We start from the raw sequence: 24629 nt of genomic DNA, 5'->3' as shown, positions 1-24629 counted from the left end.
GTGTGTGGGGTTAAAACTGTTTCTTTGCCTTCCCCCAAAGAGGAAACGGATGTTCCTGCTGAAGTCTGGTTGCTAAAGAAGGAAAAAGACCAGCAAGTTCTGCAAAGCAGCCTTCAGCTCAAAGGAGAAGGTCCCATGAGGAGGCAATCAAGAAAGTCACACCAAGCAGGCAGCAGAGTATGGGACATACTCCTTGTTGTGCTTCGTCCCAATGCCTGTCCTGCAACGGAGCCATGCTGGAGATGGCTCTCCCTTAACCTAGAGGAGAGGGGCTCTGGAGGGCCCATCTGAGATATCAAGCTTCCATAGAAGTTATGGAGATTCTCAGTCATCCAGGTCATAGTTATCCCAAAGGTGCTTTTTCACGAGGCAACTGAACTTCCTTGTTTTTGTTTTTCTTTGAAGACGTTTCGCTTCTCATCCAAGAAGCTTCAAAGAAAAACAAGAAAGTCCAGTTGCCTCGTGAAAAAGCACCTTTGGGATTCCATAGAGCTTCTTAGATGAGGTCCCTCAACTTCTCGCCTTGACTGGAAGCGCCTTTTCCCACAGATGGAAGAAGGTCTTGCTGGGAGGTCCTTGCGGGTCCCTGGGCCTTCTCTCCGCCAGCCTTCCTCCTCTCTCTTCCTCTCCCCCATTTTCGCCCTCCCTCCCTCCCTCCTAACGCACTTTGTGAACTGCTGTCGCAATGCCGAAGTCCAAAGTTCAGCTACTTGCCTAAGCACACAGATAAATATGAACCTTGGAGAATTTGCATTGCTCCAATGTAAACAGAGAGGCGAGGGTCCCTTTATCAGGACTGCCTCAGGACAGTGGTGGGGGGCCTAAGGCAGCTTTTTCCTTTTTTTTGGTCTTGGGGAAATTGGGGGGGGGGGTTTGCCAAGAGAAGATCTGCGGCCATTTCTACTCTGCTGACGGCTGGACGGCTGACTTTGGAAGCATGATGTAGCCCCAAAAAGGCAAAGGGCATTGAACGTGTGGGTTCCAGACGAGGAGGACCATCGGGACCATGGTCTCCAAACTGACCCATCTTCAGGTGGAGCTGCTGGGAGCCCTGCTGGAATCAGGGCTAAGCAAGGAGACCCTGATCAAGGCTCTGGCAGAGTCCGATCTGCACCGCAGGGAGAGCCATCAGCCTGGCAGAGCCCTCCAAATGGAGAAGGGGGAGCCTTGCGGTGAGATCCCGCTTCTCCCCAATGGAATGGGGGAGTCCAGGATGTCAGAGGAGGAGATTTCGGATGATGGGGAAGACTTCACTCCTCCAATCATGAAGGAATTGGAAAACCTGAGTCCTGAAGAAGCTGCTCACCAGAAAGCCGTGGTGGAGAGATTATTACAGTAAGAGCCTCTCTGCCTTCTTCCCGCCCTTCTCTCTCCCTTCGTCCATGGCTCTGTCTTCTTCCTCCTTCACTTGGGGACCCCTTACCCCAAAAGGATCCCTCTGAAGGAGGCACTGGCTGGGGATGATGGAAGGTGCAGTCCAAAGTGTATGGAGAGGGGCCAGGTGAGAGAAAGAGGACCCCAGGTAGTTTAGGGATCCCAACTAACCTGAACTTCAGAGGTTTATCCCAAGGCCGACAATGAGATCCAACTTCTACCATTCCATAAAATCCCGAAAGAGGGTGGAGGGACCATGGACATTTCCAGCACATCTGGGAAAAAATCCTTTCTCGGTCAGAGCAGAAAAAACCTTCCACATTCTGTTTTTTTTTTTTGGGTGGGGGGCGATTTCAAATTTTGCTCAGAGGGAACTGCATGCAGGAACCCCATTGAGCTAAACGGGGAGCAAACTGTTTATGAAGGTTGGGTGCTATGAAGAACTGTGTTCATGAAGTACTAATTGCAACCCCTGGCACAAGGTGAAGCGAGTTGCACAAACACACAACTTACAAATGATGTTATTCTGCTCCTAGCCGGCTTAAAAGCTGGTAGTTGAATTGTTGGAGTGGGAATAATTCTACACGATTAATTCAAGTCTTTGTATGAAGCCCCCCCCCTATTCTTAGGCAATGCATTTTGGGGAACACATTTTGCTGCCCGACATTAGCACTGTGACTGCTCCCCCACAGTCACGACTCCTGACAGTTTCTGTACAGGGTGGAAGACCCCCCGACCACATCAATGCCTCTTCCCCACTTACGCTGCTTTCATTTGCCTGGATCTTAATGCAGGGGCTGTTTTCTGACTCTGTTTTCTGCTGATTTTTTTATTCTTCTCTAAAGGGTTGAAGACGTGGCTAAAGGGTGGGTCGTAGGTCTGTCTGGACAAAAAGTGAGGAGTCTCCGGCTATGCCATTAATGAAAGGCTCCACTGGAAAATGTGAAGCCCACCTGAGCCCATCCAAGTCTGTTGGGAACAGCCCTCTCTTTCCACATGAGTGCAGATGCAGAGGCCCCTCTTCCAGAAGGAAGGCGGGATAGACACTGCAGGGCTCTAGAAGCTCTTCTGCCCTAGAGACTGAGGGAGCAAAAGAAAAGCGTGCCCTAGAGGGACCCTTACCTGTGGGGCGAAGCAGACGGGCTTCTGGGCTTCCTCCTCTCCCTCCTCGTCCTCTCTTGCAGCTAGGAAGACCTTCCCCACTCCTCTCCCTTCGCCAGTTCCCCTTCTGGGGTCCAGCTTCCAAGCTACCTGCCCTTCGGATGACCCCTTCTTCTCGTCCCCCAACTCGCCCTGACTCTGCGTGGAGATCTAGGGTCAGCTTGCTTTCCAACGTTTCAGGACTGGACTGGTTACTAATTATCCAGTGGCTTTATTATTTCTCTTTTGTCTTATACATTTATAAACGAAAAGGCTCAGATAAGCCTTTTGATCATTAACTTCTGATGATTTATCAGGTGTCTCTTCTTAGAGGACAGAGCAGAAGCCGGAGAACACCTGTCCTGCAAAGGGTCCTGGGAAACCTACAGAGCAGAAGGGGAGGGGAAGGGCGTGGGGGTCTCTGGCTGGGGTCAGCACTAGACTAGATGTTAACATATAGGAATACTTATTCTATTCTCATGAGCCAACGTATTTTAAAACATAACCTATAACTAACTCTTGAATTCCTCACATCTTACAACATTGATTTTGGAAAGTCCTTGACTTACAACCATTTGTTTAGAGACCTTTCAAAGTTACAACAGCACTGAAAAAAGTGGCTTATTATCATTTTTCACACTTACGACGATTGCAACATCCCTGTGGTCATGTGATCGGAATTTGGATGCTTGTCAACTGGCTCATGCATTGTCTGGGGTCAAGTGAGCACCTTTTGCGACAAGCAAAGGCAGGTTCACTTAACAACCATGTTGCTTACTTAACCCTTGCAGTGGTTCACTTAACAACTGTGGCAAGAAAGGTTGTAAAATAGGGCAAAACTCACTTAACAACTGTCTCACTTAGCGACAAAAATTTTGGGTTCCATTGTGGTCATAAAAGAACTTAAGTACTTATGTACATATTTCCTTCATTCATGTACCATAATATTATGTGCTTCTTTTATATATTTTTACTATATTATCTGTAAACTCTATGCCATATGATAGATAGATAGATAGATAGATAGATAGATAGATAGATAGATAGATAGATAGATAGATAGATAGGTGGATAGATGGATAGATGGATAGATGGATAGATGGATAGATGGATGGACGGATGGACGGATGGATAGATAGATAGATAAATAGATAGATAGATAGATAGATAGATAGATAGATAGATAGATAGATAGATAGATAGATAGATAGATAGATAGATAGATAGATAGATAGATAGATAGATGGATAGATGGATAGATGGATAGACGGATAGACGGATAGACAGATAGATGGATGGACGGATGGACGGATGGATAGATAGATAGATAAATAGATAGATAGATAGATAGATAGATAGATAGATAGATAGATAGATAGATGATAGATGATTAAGATAGATAAATGATAAATAGATAGATAGATAGATAGATAGATAGATGATATATATGACAGATAAATAGATATAGATGATATATAAGATAGATAGATAGATAGATAGATAGATAGATAGATAGATAGATGATAGATAGATGATAGATGATTAAGATAGATAAATGATAAATAGATAGATAGATAGATAGATAGATAGATAGATAGATAGATAGATAGATAGATAGATAGATAGAGGTAGATAGATAGATGATAGATAGGTAGATAGATGATAGATAGATAGATGATAGATAGATAAATATAGATGATATATATGATAGATAGATAGACAGACAGACAGACATACAGTCAGACAGACAGACAGAACTAAACTGGAGGTTCACATGAACTAGGTGCCCAATCCCCAAGGAGAACATTCTAGCCAGTTTTGCAGAAATATGCCTCAGCTACAATATTGGCCCTCTGATCCGGCATTATTTCAGAATTCAGAACATCTCACGTACATTTACAGAATTAACTCATCTAGGATTTAGCTGGGTTATCATAAAGCCATACAAGATGGCTCTGTGGCTTTATTAGAAAACCATAGTGATTGACTTCATCGGGTTTCCCCATAATCAAGTCAGATCCATGATAAGTTGGGACATGGAGTGCAGCAGCCAACCTCAGGGACCTCCCTTTAAAGGTGGGAAACCTGTCAGAGCCCATCATCTCCAACTGCTTTTGTTCTCTGCAGAGAAGATGAGGCTGTCCATAGCCTCCTCCAGGCCATAGCAACCATCTCTCTCCCTCCTTTTCAGAAAAAGCTCCAGAATTATGACACTCCAGAAGTTCTGGATGGGCCACCTAGAACATAGGTCAGAAAGTGTCTGGAAACACCTTTTAAATCGCTTCTCAACCTTGGCAACCTTAAGTATATGGACTTCAACTCCCAGAATTCCCCAGCCAGCTATGCCATGGTTAAGAACCACTATTTTGTTAGGAGCCACAAAATGCCTCATTGTAAAACCGATGAGCCTTAAAAGGCATTATTTGGGGCTACCAGAGGCTAAGGGGGCTCTTTTCCTACAACCTCTTCAAGCCAGCCTGTGGTTCTTCTACTCTCGGGATTCTTCCTAGGGTGGGCATTTCCTTATTATAAACCATCTGGCCACTTAGTTACAGGAAAAACCACTTTTTCCTTCACATACTTTCCATTCTGGGATATCTGTTATAGTTTTCCCAGAATCCAAATCACGATTCATCGCCTGCATTTTAGTCTTGGGTAGAGGGTTGGGAGGAATTAGCCAGGAATATGAAACTGTAAATGAAGTCACATCTAATAGTAAACCATAGCTTGCTGCATCCAGGTTTGTTTAAAGAGCCACAATTACCTGGAGGACTCCTCATGTTAAATGAGGGATAGACAGCTAGTGGCCTGAGGGTCAGCTGAGCCCTTCAGCTAAGTTCTTCCGCCCCAGAGCCCCTGAGGCTGGGCTGCTGAAATTCAGCACCAACCAAGGAATCTGTTTTCAAAGGATCCCAGAGCTAGAAGAGACATTAGTGGTCCTTTAGTCCAGGGCTCTCCAAACTTGGCAACTTTAAGACATGTGGACTTCAGTTCTGAGAATTCCCCAGCCAGCATGGCTACCTGAGGAATTCTGGAAATTGAAATCCACAAGTCTCAAAAGTTGCCAAGGTTGAACACCCCTGATTTAATCCAACCCCTTGAAAACCTCCAATGAAGAGAAGATTTCTTCAGTGCTCAATCAAGAGAGAAGCCCAGTATTAGGAAATAGCTTTTCACATTTAACCTGAATCTATTTTTCCAAAATTTCAGACTTGTGGGCAACAGAGAATAACACAAATTCGAAGACTGCTATCACATTTCCCATCAGCCGTCTCTTTTGCAGACCCTTTAACTGTGTGCATGTAGCTTCCAGGGCAAGATGAAATGAACCCACAATATGAATCAGCTCCAAGGCTCCCCTGATTAACCGCTTGATCTGTAACCCACAAGGTGGGTCCACAGGGTACAGTCAGGAAAATCAAGATGGCAGCCATAATGGAATCACTGAGTCTCCGCTGGTCTTTATATGCAACAGCACAAAAACAGTTTCTATCATGCTATCCAAGCCACCATCTTTGCTACTTTGACTACACCCTGTGGATACCCTGTATCCCGCCAAATCCAGCCACTTTGGCCCCAAGCCACCATTTTGCATTTGGCTCATGGCCTAGCCCAGGGGTAGCCAACCTCAGCTCTTTTATGACTCATGGACTTCAACTCCCAGAATTCCTCAGTCAGCTGACTGAGGAATTCTGGGAGTTGAAGTCCATGAGTCATAAAAGAGCCGAGGTTGCCTACCCCTGGCCTAGCCAATATTTTGCATCCACCTCTCCTAGAAATAATAGTAAAAACGACAAGACCCTTGTGCAACACCCAAAGCATTAATAGACTTGATATCCCTAATTTTGCAAAACACTATTCTATTTAGAGTAGCATACATTTTATGGCAATACATCAGTGGCTCTTCAGTTAGGTTAGGGTTAGGACCCCCCTCTCCATAGATTAGATACTCATTTGGATGTTTAGAAAATCATAGAATAAAATAAATTCCATCCTGCAAGGATGAACTTGACCTTTTCCACTCTCTTGTCAGGTGACTGAAAATGTGGCATGCCAGGAATCTGATGCAAATCTAATCTGCTCTGATGAGTTAAAAATGGACTTGTTAATTATTATTATTTTATTATTTATTAAATTTTTATACCGCCCTTCTCCCGAAGGACTCAGGGCGGTGAACAGGGCATATCTTAAAACTACAAAAGTACAAAAGTTAAAAAAGAATTAAATTATTGCCCACAATAAAAACAATAAAATATATATATAAATATTAAAACCCTAAGTGATTCCCCATCAGGCCAGGCCAGCTTGTTCAAATAAATGGGTCTTTAACCCGCGCCGGAAGGAGCGGAGATCCGGTGCCATCCGGAGCTCAACCGGCAGCTGGTTCCACAAAGCCGGAGCGCCCACAGAGAAGGCCCTCCCCCTGGGGGCCACCAGCCGACATTCTCTGACCGGAGGCACCCTGAGGAGGCCCTCTCTGTGGGAACGCACGGGGCGGAGGGGAGTCGACTCTTAAATGTGTATTTAAGAGCCCCTTTTCAAAATTCTTGAGAGCAGCGGTGTCCAACTTTGGCAACTTGAAGACTTGTGGACTTCAACTCCCAGAATTCCCCAGTCAGCATGCTGGGAAATTGAAATCCACAAGCCCACAAGTTGCCAAGATTGGACACCCCTGTTTTAGAGCAGCTGATTGCACTGATTTTCACTAGTTTACACATCTGTGCAGCTGCCTCTGGCAATAGTACTCTTTCTTGGTGCCTGTTCTCAACCAAGGGAGTTTCTGCCTAAAAGAACTGAAAGAAGAAGTTTCCCTTGCTCCTCTCCTCTTCCCCGACCATCTCAAGGTGGCTTCATAAACCACTCCTACTATCCTTTTCAGGACCGCCAGTGCTTTTTTTGTAAAAGAAAAAGGTGCAGGAACTCACATATGTTATACAACCTGCCTTGCCTACCCTACAAGGTTCCATCCAAAAAAGGTGCCAGATCTCCGTTCTGAGCGTTCTATGTCAAAAAAAGCCCTGAGGACCGCAAATGACTTCTTACAGGAAGATTTTTCCAGTTCTCTGGAAAGTGGAAGTCTACATTCCCGGGTGCTTTTTTTACCCAGGAACCAAATCTTAATTCTGTTTGCCTTCCTTGGCTAGTAAGGTGGTTACGGCCACTTTGGGGATGAGGGGAAGAGACCTTGAAATAACAGGCCTGGAGAGGGATGGAGGAGGAGCAGGGAAGACACCACTGCAGTCAACAGAAGCTGCACCCCAAAAGTCTGCCCACCCTTTTGCCTCTGATGGCAGGATAGATTTGCCTTGTCTTGCTCCAGGGCCGTTTTTGGACTACATCCAGGCCTTTTTATTGCCCTTCTGGGAACACATTGTGCTCTTTATCTTGTAAGGGAGGAGAGAGTAAACATGGTCTCTTGATAATTGTGGAAGCACTTTGGACTTTGGCCTTAGGAAAAATACTGGGGACTGCAAAGGCGTAGAAGATGAGGTGGCCCTTGCACAGCTGCACAGAAACTCTTCCAGCCAAGAGAGAGAGAGAGAGAGAGAGAGAGAGAGAGGGAGGGAGGGAGGGAGGGAGGGAGAGAGAGAGAGAGAGAGAGAGAGAGAGAGAGAGCCCTTCCCTTGCTCCCAGGGCTGCTGTAGCTGCCCACAAATGTTCGACTGATAGGCAGAGGGCCTGGGTTGAGCATCAAGCCCTTCACTGTGGAAGCTGCTACTTCCTGAAAGAAAATTCCAAGCAAGAGAAGGAAGGCTAGGTGGGAAGTGGAATTCCATTCCAAAAATAAGAAAACCCATTTTAGGCCACTAGACGCACGTTGTGTGAAAGGAAAGTCGGGTCCCTCGCTTCTTCCTCGCAGACATTTGGGCCCACGTCTGAAAATTGCAACATCTCTTGGTGTTGCCTCAGAGAGCGCAGAATCCAGCCTAAGCCAGGAAGGGCCAAATCCATCCAGAAGAATAAAACGCATCACTGCGCACCAGTCTTACCTTTTCTCCTGTCTGTCCCCACAAAGGCAAGAGAGAAGTGTGGTCCAGGGTCAAAGGACGGCAGGGATGGCAGCATCCTTGGCACGCGTGGCGATCTGGCCCCCCGCTCGGTCCTCGGCAGGGAGTCTCAGGGAGGTTTCCCAAGAATCCAAGGTCCTGGCTGACCTAGGCTAGACCAGGGCCGCCCAAGACTGGCTTGGCTCAGCACTGGGGGAGGCAGGGCTGGAGGACGGGGGACATCTGGACGTGGAGAATGAAAAAGAGAGAAGGAGGAACATGGAGTCATCCCCCCACCCTGAAAGTTGAATTCCCTGTTCTGAGGACTGGGCTTTCTTTTAATGCGAACAACTTGATATTTACTTTCCATTTAAATTTGAGATGCTGCTATAAATTATCAACCAGGCTCTTGTTCCCTTTGAGTTGATAACTAACTACCTGGGTTACTTATTGTTCAGGTAACAAAAGGGAGGCGAGGAATAACCTCAGGACCGAGCAAGAGAGGAACTTGAACCCCAGGGGTGATCCCCATGGAGAAAAGCAGGACAGCCAGAGATCGGAGGTCAGGAACTGAAGCCCATGGGCAGAAGGGGGCCCAGGGACCCGTCCTCAGCTGTCCCACCCCCCAGAAGCTTCCTGCAGGGAGAGGCCACCAAAGCCTCCTCCTCCTGCCCCGGCCAGGGAGATTAGGGTGACCTTCTGAATGTCTAGGTTTCCTCATGCTTTTCTAAGGACCACCTTGGCGCCCCAACTCTGCCCCACATCAGAAGGCCCAGACTGGGCCTGGTCTGAGCGCTCCTTTCAGCCTCCCTTCAAGACATCGGAGAGGAAGCGGTTGCTCCAGGAAATGGTTACCCCCAAGAACCCCACATTTCTGGTTCTACCAAAGGAACTGAAATCATTCTGGGGACAGATGGCCAAATGTTATGTGTTCCCTTTTCACTCAAACCTATTTCCAATTTTCTTCAATTGCGCTATGAGTCACTGAAATATTGGACATTTTTCCCAGAGCAAAATAAGCCATTGTGGCCACCTTAAATTCATTTGTCTCTTTATTTCTCATATGTATATGTTCACATAAATCTGAAATTATATAGTGTAAAATTAAGAAAAAAGATGGAACAGAGAAAAGAGTAAGTAGAAAAAATAGTGAGGAAAAAGACTTCCAATATTCTTTACACAAAAAATGATTACATCTCTTCTCTCTTTAAAGTTACAACGTGGCTCTCTTCCTCCCACATTCAACCCTTTTTAAACAGCAAAACTATAAAAAACCACTTCATTTTTTTCCATTTTCAACAAAAAGGCCATCAGGGATATCCAGTTTTCACAAACGTTCCGCTTGTCTTATCCCTGATCAAAGAGGTCAATTTCACTCTTTCTCAAATTCCGCCATGTTCACGATCCTTGCCTTTGCTGTAGCTTTTTCAGTTCCCCTCCCCCGCCCCATCTTTGTGCATCTAAAAGTCTCACTCTCTCTTTACTTCTTTTAAAAACAGGTTGTACGGCTGTGCCAGAATAAACAACACAATTCAAAGAAACTGTAAATTCCCCCTATGTGATGCCTTTCAGGGGCTTTTAATTGCTGCTGAGGAGATGAGTCCCTTTGTACCCCTCAAAATCCTCTTGAATCTTCATATTGTCATCTAAACCAATGTTTCTCAACCTTACCGACCCTAAGACGGATGGACTTCATCTCTGCTGGCTGGGGGATTCTGGGAGTTGAAGTCCACCCATTTTAAAGTTGCTGAGGTTGAGAAACACTGATCTAAACATAGCTAAATGTCTATGGAGATTCTCAGTCATCCAGGTCATGGTTGTCCCAAAGGTGCTTTGGGACTGATCTAAAGACTTGAGTTTTTCCACATCTTTGTTGTGCTGTTTGCAAATGCAACAACTGTATTTTCTAATCTTTCTTCCAAGTCACATATAAATATATTGAGTAGTAGTGTGGGAAGTCAGCTCCGCAGAGAAGGAACTATTAAAAGGGCAGAAAAATATATTTCCTAAAAAGATATTGAAGAACCAGGAAAGCACGCCCAGTTTTCTTCATAGTCTCAGGTCTCCTCCCCGCAAGCAGAAAACCAGTTCTGTAGACATGCAAATGTAAGCCATCAGGAAGGTTGGAGCTAGAACATTAAGAAGACAAAGACACCCAAAATCCACCTACCCCAGCCCCAGGGAAGCAGGACATGACCTTTGGACATAGTAGGATTAACCCATCACCATCAGAATACCAGAAAGGCACACTCAGACTCATGTCCAAAGTTCACGACACAGGAAATAGCCTCAAACAGGAACAGGAAGCAACTCCAAACAAAAGGATCCAGAGGGTATAGGAACCTACTCCCTACATGTGGTCAGCCCTTCTTTTCTGCTGGAACCATCTTTCGGTCTGGTTCTCCTCTTCAATAAACTACAACCTTCTTCCCAAAGCAGTTGCCATGTTTATTCCCAGCTTGGATGGAACCAGGATGAAGACTTTCCTTCCAACAGTAGAAAATCTAGGAAGGATTCCTGCCCCTCCCTGCTTTACTCGCGGATCAAACCTACTGCTTAGTCATCGGTTCCAGAGTTTGGGCCAGGAATCACGTGGAGCTGGATGGTGCTTTGCTCTCTGTTCTCCCCCCCCCTTTTGAAAGTGGGGCAGCTTTCGCCTTCTCTGAACCTCTGAGGCTCTGTCTTCCATGCTTCCTCAGAGGCCACCAAAAAGTCCTCCAAGACACACACACACACACACACACACACACACACACACACACACACACACACAGACACACACACACACAAAACCCGGTCCCTTTGTGCCTCCTGAATGGTCTGATTTTGCAGCCCTAAGGCCATTTGCGGCAGTGGGGCAGCCCTGCCTTTTCTTTACCACTCCCTCCTTTTGTCCGCCATCCTACTTTGAGCCCTTTGAATGCAATTCCCCCCCAGAGGAGAAGCCGGAAGCCACATAGGAATTGTGCCCCCTGCCCACCTTGCCCTCCCCCCTTAGCAGCTGCCCACCCCTCCCTCCTCCGGGTTTCACCACCTTTGAGCCCAAAGGCGCTTTTGTGGCTTTCCCTTCTGAGCTCTGCTCCGACTTCCCGCATCAGCTGCTGCCTGACAGGCCTCCTTGGGATTTACACCCGTCTCCTTGTCCCTTTGGCCCTTTGGCACCTTGGCTGGTTCCTGAGCTGCCTGCTAGTTCCTCCCTGGTTGGTCGGCATCTTGGTTTTGAGAGCTTCTCTTGCGCTCCCTTTATCTGAGAAATTTTCTCCATGGGATTCTGCCTGCTATTTCTCTAAGCTTGTTTTTTTTCCTCCTTAGTGTTTTTCCCACAAGTGCCTTTTGTTTGTTTGTCTGACCAGTCAAGTATTGATCCATTAGTTGAGTAAGGAGAGGATTGACTGGCCTGTCATCTGAGCCTGATGTCTTGGGCTGAGGGTCTGGCACAGAGTCACCCAACTGGCTAAGGCAGGACTAGGACGCCCATCTCCCGGTTTCTAGCTGTGTCCTTGACTGCTAGCTAGGGGTTGGCAACCAGAGCAACTTGACGACCTGTGGACTTCAGCTCCCAGAATTCCTGAGCCAGCGTGGCCAGTTAAAGTCACAAGTCTTAAAGTTGCCAAGCTTGGAGACTCCTGACCTTGAGGAACAGGAGGAAGAGTTGTCAACAAAACAATGGTCAGAGAAAAGAAATCTGGGCCGGAACAGAAACATGCAAAAGGTCTCAGACAAGACCCTCCTTGGTTCTCTTGAACAGGGCTTTTCAATCTTTTCACCCATTGTACCACTTTTAGGATATGCCAACATCCGAGTACCACCAGTCGCCTAGCTCCAGCCATCTCTCACTTAGGCTTGTGCGGTGCTGCCACCGGTTCAGCTCATTCCCCTCCCCCGCTACTTTTCTAGGATGGTCGTGTACCACCTGCCAGGTGCCAATGTACCACAGGTGGTACCCGTACCACTTGTTGAAAAGCCCTGCTCTTGAAGATAACGGGAGGGAGGATTGAAAGAAGGGGCTTCAGACTTGCAGGATTCTCTTACTGTAATGTCAGAATAAAAGTAGTCTTAGCCTGCTTGGTGGTGGCTTCCTAGTCTGGCCTAATTTGACATCACTGGGCTAAAAAAGAGCTGTGAGCATGCAGCTGGTGTCTTCACACGTTCCAGGAATTAGAGAACCTACTGTTATCTCTAAGATTTACTCATTTGGAGGCAACACATTAGGTGAATCCAACAATTCTGGATTGTTTATCCTTGTAAGCTGCTCGGAGTCACCAAGAGTGAGTTGGGTGGCCGTGTACATTGTCTTAAATAAATAAATTGTGTCTCAAGATTCAGAGGGGGACAAGGACCCTTCTCTGAGGCATCCGCTTTTGGTCTCTTCCAGGGAGGATCCCTGGAGGGTGGCAAAGATGGTGAAGTCCTACCTCCAGCAGCACAACATCCCTCAACGGGAGGTGGTGGACACCACGGGCTTGAACCAGTCCCACCTCTCCCAGCACCTCAACAAGGGCACCCCCATGAAGACCCAGAAGAGAGCTGCCCTGTACACCTGGTACGTTCGCAAGCAGCGAGAGGTGGCCCAGCGTAAGTACAGCAAACCGGCAGCAGGTCTCTTCCCAAGACCCCTCCGTGTAGACCAGGGGCAGCTGGGACTCTGGGAGGTATCTCTGCCTCAAGATGCCCAGGTTGGGGGCATTCCTCCTCTGAGCAAAGTTTCCTAGCTCAGAGGTGAGAGACGGTGCCCTAGGCAGACCCCACCCGGGATCTGGGCAAGTCTTCCTCCTTCTGGGGCTGAGGGCTGCTGTGGGCAGAGGGCTGGGTGGGCCTAGGGGAGGCTCCTGCTTCAGGGCCATGAGATGCTCTGAGCCAGTTCTGAGGCTCAAGGGCTCTTTTCTGTTAGCTTCTCATTTCAGCAGGAAATGGCCAGATGTTAGCCACATCTGCTAATGGGTGGGGAGTGTATTATTATTGCCCCCTCCTGGATTGCAAGATGGGCAGAAAATGTTTCTTGTGGAAATGCAGTAACATGCCATCCTCTGGGTCTGAAATCCTGATCCTTGCAAACTTGGGGGGGGGATCTGCAAATGTCACTCCAGAAGTCTGTACCCCACAAAAAGATGATGGGGTCAAGACAGAGGAATAGGCAGCAAACCCACCACACTTAGGTTTAATTTGATTTAATCAAATTGTACATATACATGTAATTAATTTTTTAAAAGAGCTAATACGGGGACTCCATAAGCATTTGTTATGTCCTCACTGTCATGTGCGTAAAATTGCCTAGCATCGCTCACACACCGCAAGTTGATGGATTATAGAGGCGGGATCTAAATCAGGGCTCCATCAGCTCCCATTATTCCCAATTTATTATTGGGGTGAAATTGTGAATTTTAAATCCTGAATAATTAATATTGTGCACTGCCTGGAGTCTCTCTGTTGAGCTGGGCGGCTATAGAAACGTGCTTAATAAATAAATAATCATGAGCAAATTAGTCCCAGCCAGCAATAGCCTTTGGTCTTGGAGGGAGCAGATGGGGGGAAGCTAGCTGGGAATAGAAGCAACTGGAAAATAAGATCTCAACTCTCCGGCTCAAGAAATCTGGCAAAGGAGCCGCTTCTGCTCTCTTCTCTCCCGACCATCCTTTGTGCTCCAATCCTCCCCCATCCCTCCCTTCGCAGGGTCCCTGAGGAGCCCAACCCTCTTTTTGCCTTTCCAGAATTCACTCACGCTGGCCAGAGTCTCATGGGGGAGGACCCGATGGGAGAGGAGCTGCCGGCCAAGAAGGGCCGGAGGAACCGCTTCAAGTGGGGCCCGGCCTCACAGCAGATCCTCTTCCAAGCCTACGAGAGGCAGAAGAATCCGAGCAAGGAAGAGAGGGAGGCGCTGGTGGAGGAATGCAACAGGTACTGGGGAGACGGACACGGCCTTGTGCCTGTCCTGCGGCCACCGGTCCCGGGAGAAGACCTTGGGAGCCTCCCATAGGCCACCACTGGAAAGGCCCTGCCAGCCAATCGCCCCACAAGATGGAGTCTTTCCCTTTGTGGTCAGCAAGTGAATTCCTCCTCCGTCCAGCAGTCTAGATACCAGCTGGGAGGGAGGGAGGGTTGAAGTGCCATTGATTCCCCTCAGTCGAGCAAGGCAATCTGCCCCACGAAAAGGGAGCGAACGCTCCTTCACGCTCCCGTCTCTCTTCTGCTCCAAATTCACCCTAAACAACCATCCAAACCTGAGCTTGAGGCAAAAAAGAAAAGGAGGACACTGGGAGATTCAGCACCATCGCAGTTAGATTACAATTAGCACAGTGCAGAATAAATACACAAGAGCTTCCCTGGGCTATTCGTGGCAAAACCCTTCAAACTTATTTGCTTTTATTTGTTTTTTTTATATCCTGCTTTTATTATTTTTACAAATAACTCAAGGGGATGAACATATCCAATACACCTTCCTCTTCCAATTTTCCTCACAATAACAACCCTGTGAAGTGGATTGGACTGACAGGGACTGGCCCAAAGTCACCCAGCTGGCCTTTATACTTCAGGCAGGACTAGAACTCCCAGTCGCCCGGTGAATGGCTCAAGGTCACCCAGTCAGCTTTCATGGCTAAGGCAAGATTTGAATTCATGGTTTCCTACTTTCTAGCCTGGTGTCTTAACCACTGGATCAAACTGGCTCTCTTCCTAACTTTGGAGAAACATTTCAATGACAATTTGTCTGTTCTGAAGACCCGAATCTTGCGAAATATGCTGGGCTCCTACCTGAGCATTTGGAGGTTCATCAGCACCTGTTCTGGCGCACAATACTCATCTGCAGTTGCACATTGGGCTGAATAAACCATCTTTTGGGATGGTGGTCACCATGATGTATATTCCTTTTGAGGACTCGTTTGAATAGTTTGCTAAAGTGAGGCACCATATGTCTTGAACCTGCTTCACTTATCAACTGAGCATAAAACTGTTTTCTGGGTTTGGTTTAATGTGCTATGTAAATCCAGCCATTGCAGCTGATTACTCGTAATTTATGGTTTAGCACAAGTGAGGAACCTCTGTTGAAGGAAGCCAATTGTTACAGCCTGGGGTGTGCTTCGCCTGCTGTGAACTGTGATCCTTCTGCCTTGAGCACACCAAGGTTGCATGAGATACCAACCAAGTTATCAAGAGATAACCACCACATATTCTTGGAGGTCCCTTTAGCTTTCCTAAACTTCATCATTATTTCTCAACCGTGGCTACTTGAAGATGTGTGGATTTCAATTCTCACAGTTCCACAACCACAATCTTTAAGGGGCCAAGGCTGAGAAGGTTGAGCAAATTCCCAGTCACTTGCTGATCCAGGAATTGTGTTTGGCCATATGGGGAACATGTCCGGTTGGGGAGGCCCCGTGGTTGCCCCCGACCTGACCAACTGTACCCTTCCTTGGCAGGGCAGAGTGCCTTCAGCGCGGCGTCTCTCCATCCCAGGCCCAGGGGCTGGGCTCCAACCTGGTGACTGAGGTGAGGGTTTACAACTGGTTTGCCAACCGCCGTAAAGAGGAAGCCTTCAGGCACAAGCTTGCCATGGACAGCTACAACGGCTCCCAGCCCAGCTCCATGCCCACCTTGGGCTCTCATGGCCCGTCCTCTCTCCAGCCAGCGACTCCTCTGTCCCCAGGCAAAGTCCACGGTGAGTGCCAGGTGGGGGGTGGCAAGGCAGAGGGAGATGTTCAGGGTCAGGGACATATGAAGAACATGGGTAGAATGGTTGCTGGAATTGGGTAAGTCTAATTTAATAAAAAGAAAGACTAGGGGGTGACATGATAGCGGCATTCCAGTATTTGAGGGGCTGCCCCAAAGAGGAAGGGGGGGGTCCACCTCTTCTCCAAAGCCCCTGAAGGCAGGACAGGAAGCCATGGATGGAAATTTAATCAGGGAGAGAAGCAACCTAGAACTAAGGAGAAATTTCCTGACAGTTAGAACAATTAACCAGTGGAACCACCTGCCTCCAGAAGTTGTGAATTCTCCAACACTGGAAGTTTTTAAGAAGAGACTGGACAACCATTTGTCTGAAATGGTATAGGGAGTTGTCTGGAATACCTGAACAGGGGTTGGACTAGATCTCCAAGGTCCCTTCCAACTCTTTAAGAAGTGGGTATAATATATACATATGTGGGTATGTATCTATATCAATGTATGTGTAGCCCTTGCCTTATTATCACAACTGGGACCAAAATTCCCATCGCTAAGCAATGTTCAATGAATCACACCTGACTTTACAATCTTCTTTTTGCCATGCTTGGCCAGGGACAACCCCCCCCCCTTAAATTACTATAATGATCTTGTGGTTGCTAAGCGAATCTGGCTTCCCCCGTTGACTTTGCCCGTTGGAAACTAGCCGGGAAGGTTGCAAACAGCCAGCACGTGGTCTTGGGATGCTGCAACGGTCATAAATGCATGCCGGTTGCTAAGTGTCTGAAATTGTTTTGATAAATTTTTATTTTATTTCCAAAGTCAACAACAAAAAAGAAAACAACAAAGCAAAAACTAAACAAGACCAAAACATGTGAATTAAAGTAATGCACATATATTATCCCCCTAGTTGAGTATTGATAAATATAAGTGTCTGAATTTTTATCACTTTTCTATCACCCGTGTTACCACTGGGATACTGTGATGGTTACAAATGCGAGTAGTTCAGTTTTTCCACTTTCCTCAGTAACTAAACGAATGGCTGGCTGTAAGCCAAGGAGTCCCTATATATTCACGTGTAAAGTTCCGTTTCTTAGCGAAGCGGGAAGATCCTGGAGCTTTGCTACCTTGGAGCATCCGCTTTGTAGCCTTGAGTTCTGCCAAGCTCTGTGGGGAGGGGAGAAGGAGGTGAAGGTCTCCTAAGACAGGTCCCCAACTGCCCAGTCTGTGGCCTGCTACCGGTCCATGGCATGTTGGGAACTGGACCACGCAGGCAGCGGGCAAGAGAGCAAAGCTCAATTTGTGCAGGCACAGGATTAGGTTGCACACGTGAAACCATCCCCTCCCCCCACCGCCACCGCTGCCGGTCCGTGGAGCCAGAAGTTGTGGGCCGCTGCCCTAAGGGAATTAATAATAATAATAATAATTTTATTTATATACTTCCCATATAAAAAATGAAACATATTGAGCACCCTGGTGCTTAGTTTCCGAATACCGTTTGCTCTGGCGGAGCAAGAAGACACAGGTCAGCCAGCATGCCAAAGCGCTATCCTGGGGGCAAAAGCAAGTGGCAGGAAGCCCCCTCCCCAGTTCGCCTTCTGGGCAGAGGGGTTTCGTCCCCGGCCATGCTCACCAATGCACCTGTTGGATGAGGCTTTCTTGTTGCTGTTCTCCTTTCAGAACCTTCTCCTCTCCAGCAGCAGCAGCAGCAGCAACAAGGACTCGCCTTCTCGGAGGTGGGCATGAGGTATGGCCAGCAGCCAGTCAGCGAGGCCAGTTCTTCCAACAGCAGCCAGCACAATCCCATCGCAACCACCCAGACCATCCTGCACCAAGCCTCCCCCACCAGCCTCTGCTCCACCGGGTCCAGCTCAGGACCAGACACCAAGCTGGTGAGTGAAAGGTGCCCGAGACCCTGGCTGGATTCTCAGAGCCGGCCAGTGGGAGAGAGGCTGCCCCCCCCCAGGGAGGAAAGCTGGGAGGATGGACTGCAGTGAAGCAGCAGCTCCAGGGAAGGTGAGGGGGAAGACAAGAGGCAGCCCAGCCCGGAGCTGAAGAGGAAGAGAGTCAGGATAGCCACTCCCTAGAATCTCCCAGGTCCATCTGCTCCAGTGAGAGTATCAAGGTTTAGTCTGGCAAGAGTCTGTCTATTGGGTATGAGCAAATAAAAAAACTGAACTCTGGCTGGATTGTTCAATGGATGCAAACTTATCAAGGAGAGGAGCAACCTCTATATCCATCCATCTATCTATCTATCTATCTATCTATGTATCCATCCATCCATCCATCTATCTATCTATCTATATCTATCTCTATATCTATCTATCTATCTACCTACCTACCTACCTACCTATCTATAAGATCTCCTGCTTGAGCAGGGGGTTGGACTAGAAGACCTCCCTTCCATTATTCTGTTATTCTTTTCCCACATCATTCTTGGGCTTAGCTTGATAGCCAGGAAGCCAAGGGGAGGGTCCTAAGCCAAGGAGAAGGACCCTTGCAGTTTCTGCCATCCTTTGTGGCCGCATCTTGAGGGCTCCCCTCCTGGGATGTGCCATTTACAAAGGGCAGATTATTAAAGGAGTGTTACCTCTATGCTCTGATCACCCAGCACAGTTATGTCCAAGCCGGGTGTTGACTCTAGCGTGAGAGGAGAAGGGCCAGCCGGATCAAACAAAGGATGGCAGAGACCATTGACTCTGACCACTGAGCTCTCCGGGCACTACTGTGGCCCCCAGACACCTGCTGGGCTCCAAAGGGCCCTGAGACCTTCTGGCTTCCTTCCTGTCCCACAGATCTCTGCTCCAGGGGGCTCGCTCCCCCCCGTCAGTACCCTGACAGCGCTGCACAGCCTGGACCACAACCCACACGCTCTGAGTCATCAGACGCAGAACCTCATCATGGCCTCCCTCCCGGGGGTCATGGCCATTGGCCCTGGAGACACACCTTCGCTTGCACCAACATTCACCAACACGGGCGCCTCCACCTTAGTCATTGGTAAGTGAGGAGCCTTAGCTGTGGAGAGGGGGCTCAGCAGAGGCAGCATGAAAGGAGCTGGTCCCTGGGGGGGGGTGCAGGGCAGCTCCTTCTCCAGGAGCCAGGTCCTCTGCTACCCAGCTGGGCATGTCCTTCTTACTGACAGGGGCTGCCCATAGCTTGAGGCCTTCCAGCCGAGAGGATATTTTTGGGTGGAAAATATTATGGCCAGAGGACCACTGAGCTCAGCCTTTATCCAAAGGAACCAGTGAAATAGTCAAAGGTGCCGCATTGAGATTTGTGCCCCAGGTTAATAATAGGTTTGCATAAGTGGGTGTCTTTTACATTCCATTAAGCCACGATTCATTTTAACCAGCGTTTGAGTATGTCCATGTGCATAACAGAATCCTATAAACCATGGTTTATCAATCAAGAGCATGGCACTCTATGAAAAGCCATGTGTTTCAGCTCCATGGCTAGACTCTCAAACTACACTAAGCCAATCTTCATGGTTGGTTGAACAAGCCATCATGTAGTCAATAAGCTAGTCATCCCATTTTGTGCAAAAGAATCTGCTAGGACAAAACCAAGCACATTGGTTAGCTTATGTTAGCATGATGACAAAGCCCCCCGATTGTGTGGCACTATGCATGAGGGCTGTGGGTTTGGGTCTAAGGAGGCGTCTCTGGGGGCTTGACCGCCAGGCGCCCGGGTGCTGCTGCCCAGCCTGAGCAACGCTCTCCTGTCTCCCAGGTCTTGCTTCCACCCAAGCGCAGAGCGTCCCTGTGATCAACAACGTGGGCAGCAGCCTCACCACCCTCCAGCCGGTCCAGTTCTCCCAGCAGCTGCACCCATCCTATCAGCAGCCAATCATGCAGCAGGTCCAGGGTCACCTCAACCAGAGCCCCTTCATGGCCACCATGGCCCAGATCCAGGCTCCTCACGGTAGGTTCGGAAGGGAGGATGGCCGTCCCGGGAAGGCTCCATGCCAGGCACCCTTCCTGCCCCTTGGAGCCGACGGGAAGGGGGGCCTTCCAGCCCGTCCCTCAAGGCCTCCGTTGCTCACGGTGCCTCCGTTATTCCCAGCTCTCTATAGCCACAAGCCAGAGGTGACCCAATATGCGCATACCAGCCTTCTACCCCAGACCATGGTGATCACAGACACGGCGAACCTCAGTACCTTGGCCAGCCTGACGCCATCAAAACAGGTGAGGGGGCACTGTGGGGAAGCACAGCTGAAGGGATCCCAAGGGGCCAACACCCAGGTGGCCCAAGCGGCAACAGAGAACAAGCTGAGCCGAATCACACGGAGTCTGCTTCTGCAACCCAGGCCCAAGAGCAGGGGTCCTCATACTCGGCCCTTTCATGACTTGTGGACTTCAGCTCACAGAATTCCTCAGCCAGGTACTCGTGCCTAGCTGAGGAATTCTGGGAGTTGAAGTCCACTAGTCATAAAAGGGCCAGGTTTGAAGACCCCTGCCCAAGAGGCAGGTATCTCCGGGGGGGGGGGAACTAATTCTACGGTTTCTTCTGCTAAAGAAGAAACCAGTATGTGAACCGAGAGCAAACCCCATTCTCTTTTAGCACTGATAAAGTTACCTAGTTGGGTAACAAAACATCAGTGAGAAAACAAGCTGAGAAAGCACCAGAGTTCTAACAGTTCAACCCTGAGCTGCAAACACCCCCTTTTATAAGAAACTAGTGGTTTGCAAAAACGATCACACTGCTAGCCAAACACAAGTGTGAGTTTAACAACCTGAAATTAAATCTCTTGTTCCTGCAAAAATTTGCATCCCAAGTTTCAAATGGCAGAATTTCTGGTCATTTCTGGAGGGTTTTCTTAGGGGATGAAGCAGAAATGGAAGCATTTTCCCTCCACACAGACCCTGCTCTCTTCTTCCCACACTTACGGTTAAACATCCTCCCCTCCCCCACATTGGTCCTGCTTTATCTGGCCAGATTGCTTTGTTCCTGCAAAGTATCCTACTATTCTTTGGTTGGCAAGGGGAGCAAGTTGTATTTTATTCGTGTATTCAATGTCTATGCTGCCCATCTGACTGTCAAGCCACTCTGCACTCAGCAGCCAAGAAAAGGTGGCCTACTCTTGCTTAAATGGCTTGTGTGAACCCAGGAAATTTGCCCAAGGCAGGTTTTCCTTGGCCATAAAAAGCTGAGATATTGCTAGATGGAAGACAAGAGAAAACGGAACCTCCTCACTAATGCCACCTGGTTACTTCCTGTCTTTAAAAGGTTTCAGAGCTTCCTCTTTCCTAGCTTTATGGCCAGCTTTGTCCCTTTGATCTTCTCCTCTCAAGTTTTAAGATCAAAGGCCAAGGTGGCAAAATTGCCTCTTTTTTTTACTGATTTTATGGTATTGTGAAGTTTAATTTGCTTTTTAGGTGGAATGCTATTTTAAGATCTGTGCACGCTTTCAAAAGGATTCAGAGGCCTTTGCAAGTGGAAGCAAAGCTCCTCCTGATTATTCATTCAGGCTGCAGTCAACTAGTTAATCTGAATGCAATTCTTTAAAGCAGGTGCTACTCCCCCCCCCCCAAGCTGAGGGAGGGGGGAGGCAGAAAACCCGGCTGCTTTAAAGAAGAGGAAGTTGCTGGATGAAGAAGCAGGAAATGTTAAGTGGAGCTTGCCTGCAAAGTTGGGGCCAACAATTTCCTGGCCAACCAAGGTGGGATTTCTAAAAGCAAATTGTAGATGCTAAAAGCATCTTGCGAATTGCAGAGGCACCAAAGGCCATTAATGGGAGCTCCAGCACCTCTTTGCCCTTCCAAGACACCCCAGGCTTCTCTTGCTGACCACTCGCTCCCGGGGAAGTCCAGCAAGGCAGCTTTCCTGGACTGCATGCCAAGCGATAAGTTTAGCTGAGGCAATGGAAGCAGCAGAAAAATGAATGGAAATGGACCGTTTAATGCTGGTTCCTGATTTTAACAAATATATCTGAGCATAGGCAAATGTGCTTCTTGGACTTTAATGAATTTGAACGTTGTTCAAAATAGAACAATGATAAATAGGACACGTAGCAGGAGAGAGAAATGGGAAGAGGACTTCGGGATGGACAGCTGCTCCTAGCGGAGGAGATTTTGAAAGTGCCGTTACAAATAAATCAAGTGAAGGAAATAGAAAACAAGAAGACAGCCCCAGAAAAAGCCCGAGTGAAGATCTGAAGAGAAAAAAGACTTTCGGGAAATGGAGAGGCCGGCAATTCTCACGGAAGAGCTGAGCCAGGAAGCCTCCAACTTTAGAGAGAGGAAAGTGAATGCTCCAAATAAGATGAGCTTTAGTGAAGGACGAGAAGGACAAAAAAGGCCTGTTTGGCATGTTGAAAATAAAGGAACCGGGTAAGAATAAATTTAACAGTTGCCCAGATGCTGGTCAATAATGAAAAGCTTTGGTTCGGTCTTTCTCGACAAACAGCTGTGTGGAAATCTGAGGAGCAGGAGGGGTTAAAAGGGGGCAGGAAGAAGTCCATAACCTAGAGAAATATAACCTGCTACAGGGCATGAGTTGCAGTCGCTGGGACCAAAGACGGTGCACCTCTGGATCCTGAACAGCAGAGGGGCTGTCACCCTGCAAGATTCAAAGCATTTCTTCTGAATGTTTGGGATCTATGTTAGTTTCTAAGCTAAGCTTGACTAAAACAATTTTGCGGTTTATCAAAAATTTCTTCTACTCTGCTGCACCTTGCGAGTAGCTTGGGCAAGCTTTGTCACTGCCGTTGCGTTGTTTCCCCCCCCCCCCAGATCTTCACGTCAGACGCAGAGACTCCCACGGAATCTGGGATCCCAACCAGCCAACCTTCGGTCCTCCTGCAGAACCAGGAAGGCTCCATCCAGGCGCACCTTCAGTCGGGCCCCCGCCTGACCTCCAGCCCCTCGGGTAAGTGGCAGCTTCTGCTAGGAGACGTTCCATCCCTTAGTGGATCCCAGGACATTTTATTCAAAGCCATTTGCACTTAGGACCGTAGGGTTCGTTTAATGACCCCTGCAAAAAAGTTATAAAATTGGGTTGACCCATTTTATGACCATTATGATGTATGGCCATAATGGACAGCTTCGTTATGGTCATAACCCGAGGACTACCTGTGTCAGCAATTTCTATTTCATAGGTGGTGAAAGGGTGCCCGAGCGCCAAAATATTTTCAAAACTCTGTTTCTGATCCCTTCTCAGTGGAATTTCACACCTTAAAGTGCAGTCATACAGCACAAAGGCCCAGCAGCTGCCTCCAGAGAAATGCTACATTTGGTTGTCTTTAGTCTTGGAAAATAAATTGTGGCTAACCATGCGGACCCCCAGCCATCTGTGTGTGTACACACGGCCACTCCGTCCTGGTCTTGACCGAGTGTGCAAATAAATATACGCAGACAGCTGGAGAAGGTCTGCGGAGATAAGGCATCCCCACCCCGGGTTGCTGGCAGCCCCCTCCCTTCGGAGTGCTCCCCACAGCACTAGAACAAATGAAAATGGGCAAGCTTTGCCTTCAGCTGCCTGGGACGAATGATGGCGATGGGGACCCTCCCTCGTTCCTTGGGGAGCATCTTCTCCGAAGAGTCACCGTCACCTGCCAGAATGGGAGGTTCAGCTTTTCTGATGCCACCAACAGTCAGCCATCAACTCTGCTAGGAATAAAACATGCTGTCCTTCACAGGGGTCTTAAAAAATAATCTGTGTTTTTTAATTAGCCAATTAAATGTGACTTGGATGCTTTGGGGGTAGGGAGTTATCAGCCCCTCTGGATTGTGCAGGAGTGAAAAGCTCCTTGTGCACCGAGTTCACGTGCTTTTTCCGCTCCCCCTTACCCCCATTCTCGCCCCCAGTCTCCTCTGGCAGTTTGGTGCTTTACCAGAGCTCCGATTCCACCAACGGCCACTTGCTGCCCTCCACCCACGGCGTGATCGAGACCTTCATCTCCACCCAAATGGCTTCCTCCACACAATAACCCGGCTGGCCACTTGGACCTTCAGCAGCCCTTGCCTGAAGCTCGGAGGCCCTCTCCTGCAGCCGCTCCTGGGAGGGAAGGCCAGTCTGGGCCCCCCAGCTGCTTCCTCTGCCAGGATTTATATGCCTGTTTTCCCCCCCACACACACACACTGAAATTTCAGAACTCCAAGCAAAAATGTGCACCAAGCAAGGAGGCGGCAGAGATGGAGCTTTTGCGCTGCTGAGAAAAGCTAGAGAAAGCAGAGAGGAAGAGTCTGCAGTGGGCCACCTTCTTTGATCTGGCTGCAGAGGGAGGAGTGATGGGCGAGTAGAACATGGAGGCTCCTTCGGCTCTTCCGATGGGCTCCCACAGCAAGTCTTGGAGGAAAGACAAAGCAGAATTGGAGCAAGGAGCGAAAAAAGGGAGCACTCCTCCTCCATGAAGGATGCAGAACAGGTGCACACCCGGGGCAGTGAGCCTTGGGGAACTTGCTCTCCAGCCAGACTCAAGATGGCTCTGGTTGCAGCGAGCTCCTGGCTGGTCCTTGGCCCACAAGCTGCCCCTCA

General features: G+C 48.3%; 1 protein-coding gene across 1 annotated transcript; it reads left to right on the top strand.

The window, feature by feature from the left end:
- Positions 1-1006: 1006 nt before the first annotated feature.
- On the top strand, positions 1007-24081 carry HNF1A (HNF1 homeobox A; the record flags this gene model as incomplete). Its single annotated transcript, XM_081339011.1, has 10 exons — positions 1007-1335; positions 12877-13076; positions 14210-14396; positions 15914-16152; positions 17835-18046; positions 18950-19151; positions 19884-20075; positions 20217-20338; positions 22886-23021; positions 23960-24081. The coding sequence occupies 10 exons, from the start codon at positions 1007-1009 to the stop codon at positions 24079-24081; spliced, it is 1941 nt and encodes a 646-aa protein (XP_081195137.1).
- Between the last annotated feature and the right edge of the window lie 548 nt (positions 24082-24629).

The sequence above is a fragment of the Vipera berus genome, assembly GCF_964194415.1.
Source record: "Vipera berus genome assembly, chromosome: 14".
NCBI classification, from domain to species: domain Eukaryota; kingdom Metazoa; phylum Chordata; class Lepidosauria; order Squamata; family Viperidae; genus Vipera; species Vipera berus.
The sequence above is the reverse complement of the archived record's forward strand: the minus strand, read 5'-3'. Positions and strand labels throughout refer to the sequence as shown.